Source organism: Pterocles gutturalis, unplaced genomic scaffold (genome assembly GCF_000699245.1).
Source record: "Pterocles gutturalis isolate BGI_N339 unplaced genomic scaffold, ASM69924v1 scaffold41740, whole genome shotgun sequence".
Lineage (NCBI taxonomy): Eukaryota > Metazoa > Chordata > Aves > Pterocliformes > Pteroclidae > Pterocles > Pterocles gutturalis.
The window spans coordinates 1-9,741 of record NW_010147333.1 but is presented as its reverse complement, the minus strand read 5'-3'; the positions used below and the strand labels follow the sequence as shown (position 1 = coordinate 9,741).

General features: G+C 42.5%; 2 protein-coding genes across 2 annotated transcripts; both read left to right on the top strand.

The window, feature by feature from the left end:
* Nucleotides 1-1,403: 1,403 nt before the first annotated feature.
* On the top strand, nt 1,404-5,097 carry LOC104470904 (tetraspanin-3-like; the record flags this gene model as incomplete). The annotated part of the gene is made up of 6 exons (XM_010086014.1): nt 1,404-1,595; nt 2,057-2,131; nt 2,554-2,649; nt 2,991-3,143; nt 3,849-3,932; nt 5,011-5,097. Coding segments are annotated over 6 exons (687 nt in total), but the record flags the coding sequence as incomplete, so codon positions are not given.
* A 2,692-nt stretch (nt 5,098-7,789) lies between these two features.
* Nucleotides 7,790-9,530, top strand: LOC104470903 (spindle and kinetochore-associated protein 1-like; the record flags this gene model as incomplete). The annotated part of the gene is made up of 3 exons (XM_010086013.1): nt 7,790-7,877; nt 8,592-8,716; nt 9,439-9,530. Coding segments are annotated over exons 1-3 (305 nt in total), but the record flags the coding sequence as incomplete, so codon positions are not given.
* Between the last annotated feature and the right edge of the window lie 211 nt (nt 9,531-9,741).

Below are 9,741 nucleotides of genomic sequence, written 5' to 3'. Positions count from 1 at the left end.
CACCTGCAAGCAGCGAAATGGCAGAGAGATTTTTTCCTCGATGAGAAGAAAAGTTGAAGGAAGTTTTAGGAACTGCTTTAATCATTAGCGCCACCTGAAAACCCAGTGCATGTGGACAATGATAAATTAAAAAAAACAAACCCTCTTGAGAATTGGTGATCCTATTCCTTTTTCTGATATCTCACTTTGTAGAGGACCTGCTATATGTGAGTGCCAACGCAGCAGAATCTAGTGTGATGTGCAAACGTCTCAAGGGTTAGTTTGATCCTGGTTTCATCACTTGGTGCATCTGATCCCGGTAATTTTGAGGTACAGGCAGTGTCCAGGAATGTGAGTGGTGTTGGATGAGAGCTGTCTGAAATGAAGGATGTCCCCTGGTAATTGAAGGGCAGGCACCAGACCTGGCTGGAGGGGAAGGAGCCAAACGAGGTAAAGGAATTAGTGAGTCCTAGCTCCACTTTTGGGAGTGTTTGATTTAATTAAAACATGCAGCACTAGGGGATGTAATGGACTGCTCGTAAGCTGCGTGATGAAATGCAGCTGTAGCCCATTGAAAACAAACAGGCTGGTTTCCCTTGAGTTTTTAGAATGCCAGTACGGATGGTGCTTTGTTTTTACGGGTGTCGTCTTATGCTGCACAATTATAGAGAGTGGGTGAGGTGTTGTAACTCTGGAGAGAAAATTTTTTTATGCCATTGGTGAGACATTGGCAGGGCATTGCTGAGTCTTTTGGTGTTGTCTCCAGGGCCGTACCCTGTTCTGCAGATAAAAGCCTTCGGTCTCCAGGGCTGCTAGTTGGGCAGCTGTCACCGGTGTGCTGTGTGTTTGCCTCAACTGGCAAAACATCTTTTTGGAGGAGTTTATTTTAGAGGATGCAGAAATCTGTTTCCTCCAGGAAAAGGAGGGACTGTGTTTTGCTGAGATTAGGAACATTTGTGCCTGTTTTAGTGGTTAATGCTGATGGGAGAGTGGAAAGAATGCGGTTTTCTCAAAAGCCCCAAACCAACAACCCGCCTGCGGGGTAATCATCTTAAAAGTTCATTCCTGCAAAGGCAGTATTGGTAGGATGTAGGTGAGCTTGGGGAGACAGCGTGAGCTTGGCCTTCTGTAGAGACACTGGCTGACGTATGTCAACAGACTCCAGTGTTTCAGGTCAGCTAAAGTGGTGCTTCATTAGTAGAGGAGTGATTCATGGGAAGTGAATTTTGTTTTCTGTGTTAACGTTTGAATGGGTAGTCAGCTTCAGATGACACAACTTCTTTTTCCTTCTAGATTTTTGCATACTGTACTCATTACTTCCAAAGCTGAAATATTAATTGCACTGTTACAGAAAGGTCCATATTTACTTTCCTGGGCAGATGCTTAGTAAATAACTGCTAATAACTTTCTTTACTGCATTTCAGGCAGCAGCAGCAGGTCTCAGCTATGTTGGGGGATATGTCATCAATACTTACAAGAGCTACGACAACTTTCTGCAGGACAAATATGCTCTGTTGCCAGCCGTCATCATTATTTGTGTTGCTGTGGTCATGTTCATCATCGGGTTGGTGGGCTGCTGTGCCACCTTCCGGGAGTCTCGAGTTGGCCTGCGGCTGGTGAGTGTTGCATGTTCTTGCACGTGAAAGTGTGCCTCGACTTCATCTAAAATGATTTTTAACAAGCCAGAAAGGTTCAAGCTGAGTAACTTCAGGCCCTCAACTCATGCCTTGAAGGCGATGTGAGCTCAAAAAGCAGTGCCCAACGTACCTAACTCAGCTACTGGCTTACCTGTGAAGTCTCCCGTTCGACAGACATCTTGTGAAGTGTTTCATGGGCTTTTCTCAGAGATCGCATCATGGCAGTATTCAGGTGACTGCCTATATCGGGCACAAATCCTGTGGAATCACTGTCATAGTCCCAGCCATACATTCTAAATTATTTTCTGGAAACCATTTCAGTTGGCAAGGCAACAACAGATAATGGTAACTCGCCACTATTGATTAATGTGATAGGTAATGTGCAATTGAATTCCAAGGCTGTGGAATTCTTCCTTACAGTCTGTCTCTTTTAATTTCAGTTTTTGGCCATCATCCTGGTTATCTTTATTGCTGAAGTATCTGCTTTTGTCCTGGGATTTGTTTACAGGGAAAAGGTAAGCAAAGGATTAGCATCTCTATACTAATGTAAAAGTAAAGAATTGATCTTGCGTTGTTAGAGCGTTCCAATATATCCAGTTTTCTTGAATACATAAAGTACCTGGCAGGCATTGCAATGATCTCTAAATTGAATTAAACACTTGTTGATGGCCATAACAGAAGGCTCTTCTGTCAGGGGAGGGAAGCTTCTATCCAGGAACATGATTCTTGTTAAGTGGTACCGGCATTTTTTCTAAAACACTGGTTGAGTTTTTTGGTGGTTTGGTTTTTCTTGGTTGTTCATGGGTTTTTGTTTTGTTTTTCCTCCTGGCTCTGTTGGGATACAGATCTTTTGCAGTTTCCCCTAGAAAAAATTCCAATCTCTGATGTTAAAACAATACAAATTTTTTTTTTTTTTTTTGCACCCCTCTCTAAATAGGTAAAAACTGACGTGCAAGGCACAATGCGCTTAGTCTTTGACAAGTATGATGGGAAAAATTCAGAGTCTACTGTTGTGGATTACTTGCAAGAACAGGTAAGAAAATACTTAAATTGTCCTGAGAATTATTTAGAAAATGGTTCCTAAACACAGAATTTAGGCTGGGAAAGGAGAGGAGGAAGGTCAGTATGGTTGTATCCTGGAACAGTGCAGCAGTATTTAGCTTCTGATCTTCCAAGGCAATTGAGGGTGCTCCCTGCTTTCCAGAGCTGGTCTTTTCAGGCTGCTGCTGTGAAGTTTTCCTGAAGTACTGCTCCTTGTAAATGTGCTGCATTCTGAGGTCAGCTCTTGCCCAGTACGCCTAAGAGGGATTTAATAACTAGGCATTCATGTTCTTATATATTCATACGTCCCTGTAACTCTCCTGTGTTTGGCAGCTGCGCTGTTGTGGGGTGAAGAACTACAGCGACTGGACAACCACAAAGTGGTTTAATACCACCGGTAACAACAGCGTCCCTCTGAGCTGCTGCAGGCAAGAGATGAAGAACTGCACGGGGCGGCTGGATCAGCCACAGGAACTCAATACCCGGGTGAGGATAAAGATTTCACAGCTGGGTCACGATCATTCTCAGCCAGCCAGAACCAATGAGGAAAGCACTTTAGCCAGGGTTTAGGGATAACTTCATCCGATTCTTTTCAGCCAATTTGTTCCCCAAAGCCTTTTCTCCCTGTGGTTTTCCTCTACTTAACTTCTTTCTCATATTATTCTGTAAAAGCTCCTGGATGAGGAAGGAGGGGCACCAGTCTAGATGTGTGGTCTTGTCTGTCTGCTGGTAACTCTTCCACTTCGTGTTGCCACAGAAGCAACATGGCACAGCCCGAGCGATGTTGTTCAGACACATCTGGGGTAGGGGAGGAGATTATTCTAGGACTGACCGCTCTGATTCTGGAGAATTGCATACCAGGTTCTTCAGTCTGGGGCACAAGCCCATAAGTTGAATTTTATAGATATCATTGCTGGTCTTCCTGGCTCTGAATTTTGGGCACTTCTTTAAGTGACCTGAGCCAGAGGAGATTCTGAGAAGCAGCAAATGTCAGTGCATCCCCACAAGCAAGAGGTGAATGACAAGCCATCAGGCCTGGAAGACAAAAATGGAAAGCCCTCAGGTCTGCAGTGGTTGGTTAGACAGGCCCTACAAGGTCGTTGTGTTGTGGAGGGGAAAAAAAAAACAACCCAGAAACATCTGGCTGAATTATGTCTTCTGATTTGTTTTCACCCATCTCTTTCATGGCAGGGCTGCGCAGAGGAGCTGGAGTCTGGTCTGCAGAATGTTATCAGCTACGCTATGCTTGTAATCCTGGGGTTTGCCATCGTAAAGGTAAATGTTTTATCTCTTCCCTCATTGAAATAATACTATTTATCCTTTGATCTCAGGGCCTTTCCTTCTACCATGTCCTGTTGGCCTACAGCCTTTTTCTGGCTTTGAGGGAGACCCAGTCCTCTGTTCCTTGCTTGTTTTCTTCCAACTTTCTCCATTTTGTCAGTCTGATGATAAGGGAAGGGATCCAGCAAGGTGGTATGGGTTTTGGGATGGCAAGTCAACAGCGAATCCATCTTGGTTGTTTGGTAGAAAGTACCAAAAGCTGGGTGCGCTAAAAGGCCTGGATCTATAATTAAAACAAACAGCTCTTCTATATTTAACTGTGATTTAAAAAATTGCTCATTGAAATTTGTTTTTAGGTATAACCCAATTAATAGTCCTGTGCCTGGAGATGTGGAATCAAAACAGACTAGAAATATGACTGGGAATGAAAGCAGCAGGGCTATTTATATAATCATGAGATTGAATTAAATGAAAGGTGAAACCAGATCACTTTGGGGGTGAAAATGAGATTTGAGAAGTCCTTGTGTAAACCTCCTCACAACTGGCACATTGAAGAAATGCCTATGCAACTTGGTAAAGATTTGACCCATAAATTTCAGCCTGGTGGTTTGTCATTGTTCCCTGCAGCTGTTGTCCAAAATTAGTAACCTGTTCCTTGTTGACAGAGACTTGAACCATTTAGTAACTGCAAAGTGTTTTCTTTGACTATCCACACTGTAAAAGTGAGGCTGCAAGGTGAGCTGTTGCAGAACACTTCCTGTTTAACACCCAGTTTCTGAACTCAAGGCAGAAGTAAAAGTCTGTCCACTTTTAATCTCAGGACTGGGGCTTGACTTAGTTAAACTTCCCTTTTGGTCCTAGCAGAGAGGTAATTGTTTACAGCGTTTGATCTCATAGGCTTAAATTGCTCAGCGATGTAATTTCCATAATTTCTTTTCCCTCTTTAAAAGTGATGACTTCTACGCTCCCATTAAGTGTCCCATTAAATTACATGTTAATGAATATATAGGTGTTGGGTCTGATGAGTGAAACAAAATATAGCAGAGTTAAATCTTTCTCTCTCTTTTTTCAGTTCTTTGCCATGCTGAGTGTCTGCGTGCTTACTTGCAAGCGAGAAGACAGCGGATATCAACCTCTTTACTCAGGGGTGTTTGCTTAATAAAATGCAAAGATCACTTTTGTGCTTCCAGATAATAAAATAGACTTGTGAAGATGAACGCTAAAGGACAACTTATGACCACCTTGCTAAGTACTTTATGTACATGAAACAGAAAGAATATCGTATATTGATTTGGGAAAGCTTGTTGTGGATGATGTGGAAGGGCAATTTCAACATTCAGCACCCTAGAGTAACGCACCCTCATCTTGCATACCACAGCTTTCTTGTAAGGTTGTTGTAGATTTGTTACTGTAGATTTGTTTTTGTGACTTTAGATAGCACCAGGTTGTGTAATAGACTCTAGAAGGAATCTTTCTTATACAGTTCTTTCCTCTGCCCTTAAAACATGCAGAAGAAATGGTTTTTTAATCACTAAACTGATTGAGACCTCAGGAGGGGTGGTTTCAGTCACAAACATCAGATGATTCCCATGGCGTGGTTAAACAGCAAATGAAACTTTGGAAATGCCAGGTTGAAATATTCTTCATAAGTATGGGGAGTTAAAATACCTTTTCTCAGTATCTGATGGTGTTTCTAATTTTTTTTCCCTCCTTATGGTCATACGTTGTCATTCAATTTGCTGTACAGGTTGTTAAGTGCAAGACAACCTCCTGTTTAAAGTCTAGGACAGACATTTGCGTTGTTTTTTGAAGCAGATAACGAATGCGAACAACTCCAGGTTAGGAGTGGATGCATGTTTTGAGCTTTTGGGCTCAGGGCATGTCTCTTTGGCTTGGTTTTTTGGTGTTTTTTTAAATTATTATTATTTGACATTGAAAGTTGCTTACAAAGCAGGGCTTTTGAAATTTTTTTTTTCTCCTTTTAATTATGCTTTTATAGTTTGTCTGAAAGGTGGACTGTGCTTCTCCATTTATTGTCAAAGTTGCAAGAGTTAGTGAGGTAAATAGAGGTTGGAAGATGTCGCAGGACACGTTGGCTGGCTATGGTTGTGTAGATGGGCCTGCTGAGGGGGTCAGTGCGGCCCTTCCTGCGTCCCTGAAAGTCTGTGGTTGCTTTTTTTCCACTGTTAAAAATTTTTAAGGTGATATATTCTTGTTCAATAACCTGTTGTCTGGTGGCATCACCCAACTTGCTTGTGTTTTTCTTGTTTTAAAGGTCTGCTGAATGTGGTCACCATTTAAAAATGGTCCTCCTTTAACTCATTTGTACGTTAACCTGTTTATCAGTTCTTTAGGGTTTTTTTGTGTTGTTTTTAGAGTTGGGGAGGGAACTACGATCTATTCTTTCTTAGGGAATTGTGGAAAAGCAAGATTTTTTTGCTTTTTTTTTTTTTGAGAGATAAGCAGTGTATCCTTAGCAATAAACCTTTTGTATTTGTAGCTAATTAGAAAAAAAAGGAGTTTGGGGTAAGTGTAAGCCGATTATTTATCTTCCCTCCCTCCCACCCAAAGCGGTGGGTGATGATGTTCTGTAGGAAACGTACCAGTATGTGTATGTTGAAAAGTGCCTTAATTCTTACCGAGGACTGTCTTCTGTTGGATGCCGAAATAAACTGAGTTTATACAACCAATTAATAAACGCTGTGGAGGTTTTTTTTGTCCTGGAAATCCCATTTCTGGGGGGGGAGGCCGTTTCCCGGCTGCCTCAGCCGCCCGCTTCCCCTCAGCACCTCCCACCCTCAGCGTTTCCCGCCTTCGCCGGCAGCGGGCTCCTGCGCATGCGCTGCGCAGGCGCCTTTACTCACCAACGGCCGGCGCAGGGCGGCGGGTTTGAACGGCGGCTGTTACAGAGGGACGGCGGGGTGGGCTGGGGTCCTCCCGCGGGGAAGCGGCTTTCCTCACCGCTTTTCTCACTGAATTTTCTCCTCGTAGCCCTGAACAGGCTGGTTCCAGTCGTCACAGCGGTGAGAGCGGGGCGCTGGGGGGAGGAAATAGTCGCGTTCGGGTGAGGGCGTGAGGCAGAGCGGGGGTGTGGGTGTAACGGCTTTTTCTGAGGGGTGGAGAGGGGCAAATCTGTAATATTTAGCGTGCCTGCTAGTTCGTAGTGTTTTGAAACGAAAAGCAAGAGAAAAGCGTCGTTTTCAGGTGCGAGCCGCCAGAGGGAGCAGCGTGAGCAGACACCGAGGAGCCAGGCAGTGAGGTTTGTTACTCTGGGCTTGGGAAGATGCGTGTCAGCAGCGTTTTTATCACTTACTGTCTATAATAGAGTTAATAAGTATGCTTACACAAGAGTAACACACGTATAATGCTGCTTTTTGTGCCTCCCGTGCTCTGCTAGCAAGGAAGTGCACGTTTTCTTTTGTATAATTACTGTTCTTTTAAATTAAATATTGATCATCCCCAGGAGAGCCTTATACCACTACTTTATATAAACCAGATATTTCTTCTCTATTGCAGTAAATTGCCATCTTCTTCACTACGAAACGTCTGAATAGAATAAAGACTTACCCAGTTTCGTGAGGAAGTGTTGTACAGATATTATACTGCGCTTATCTCCAGAGTTCAGGGAAATTTTGTTTTGTCTAGCGGCAGTCACTTTGTGCTTCCTCTCATCTTTCTCAATTAGTAAAATAAAAGGTAGTTACTACGTTTACTGCTTTAAGTTCCCTCTGCTTCTTGGACAGATTAGGGCCCTTTCTAAAATTCTGCTTGTGTGCTTAGTTTTTGCAATTTGTGTCTTTCTTAAATTAATGCATTATTTTGATTTTCCCTCATCATAATAATAGATCAATATGGCATCCTCAGACCTGGAAGATTTATGCTCTCACATCAACACGGTGATTTCAAACATTAAAAAGTCTCTTAAATTAAGAAACATAGGTAAGAGAAATTAAGAGTGGGTTTTGGCTTGCACCTCCTTGCAGGAAATGGGAATGCTCTAATTAGACAAGGAAACTAACATGAGGTGGAAATCAAGTACAGTACAGAAGATAACACCAAAAAAAGTGGGCAGGGATGAGGGCAGCAAAATGGGAGCGTTATCAGGGAACCAGGTGCCAAGCAGAGAACATGAACTAAGTGAGGGACTTGGACACTGGTGGTTAATGTACCCTATATGCTACGTACTTGGTGGGGAAAGCTCTGCATGGGAGAAGAAAAAATGTTTTGGCGAGTATGCTAAGCCTAATTACAAAAATCTGCAAAAGCAGAGATGGAGGTTTATACAGGTGTCTTGTCCTACCATTCCAGGGGTGCCTGTCTGTGATGCAGACACACAGTGGGTAACAAACTTGCTGAAACTGACATAGTGAAATTGATCGAATGTTTTAGATTCATCTCTTATCCTTTCCTAGGCACAAGTAGGGTTACACAGGATGATAGAAATGTTGGTTGGGGGAGTTATCTGGTCATCCAGGCTAACCTCCTGTTTGAAGAGGAACGTTTCCAAAGAGGGCAGTAGCTTTCTAGCTTCCCTAAACAGAAGGGAGATCATGAAGGAGGACATGGTCCTGCAGCCAAGCAGTTGTGAAATGGGATTTTGGTTTTGTGATGGAGGTGTTTTGGCTTTTTGGCTTAACGCTCTCTCTTTGACAGGTCGAGAACCATCCCTCAGATCTATGCTTTATAAAATAGGACATGAGACAGTTCTCTTGCACGAGCTCTTGAATAAAATGGAAGCAGAGGTTCAAGATAAAAAAAAACAGAAGGATTTGCTAAAAGTAATTTTTTTTCTCCTGTTTGTAAAATACTGAAGGATTCAAAGGGATCTTTGATAAGTGCGTAGTTGTTATTTTCTGGTTCCTAAGCAATATGTCTGGATACATGTGCTTACAAGTGAACGTGGGACTCAGAGCAGGCATCCTCATGGTTTATTAAGCAGCTCTCCAGCATAGTGAACATTCATAATCTTATTTTTCAAGGTTTATACATTGAAAACATGTCTTTTAAAGAGATACAATGGCCTAAAGAGCAGTTCTGCTTTTCCATCCTTGCAATAGCTATGAAAACTATTTAATCAGAATATTTATCTGTTGTTTTAGTGTGTGTTTGCAGTGCCGTCATGTGTTATGTCTTCCGTGAAAGTGTTGTTTGGGAAATGTAGATGAGTTTCCTGTAGAACCTCTTCAGCACCACCACTGTTCCCCTACCCAGAACTGCTAGGGTATATTGTTAAAGATTCACTTCTTGCCCACTCAAGTTTCTCTGAGGCTTTGAGAGAAAGAATGCACAAGCTTATGTTTTCTCACTCTTAGCTTTGTTTTTCTGAGCTTTGCTAGTGAAAGTAGGGGGTAAAGAAGTAAAGTAAAGAAGTAAGATGATGGGGAGAGAGCAAAGAACACCTCTTAAAATTATTTTAGCATCACCTTGATAGTAAACTAATTTTACTTGCTTGATTGATATTCAGTTTCAGATTTCTGATGAAGTCTAATGCTAATTTCAGGAGCTTCTGAAGTCTGCTGAGAGAGAACAAAGAGAAGCAAAGCACCTCCTTGAAAACATTCCTCCCAATCTGCCTAAACCAATTCGTAGCCGGTAAGTGGAGCCATGAGTATGGAGGTATTGGGCTGCTCCTGGCAGTGTGCAGCTGCAGCACTGTACAGCTCTACTCAATTTATTGTGCGTTAACTGTGAACTTTTGGGAGCTAAGGTTGTTGTATGTATTGATCCTGGAGTTTGCTCCTGACTAATCACTACCAGGCTTCTGCTAGCACCCTAACAAATCCCTCAGGTAAAACTATAAAAT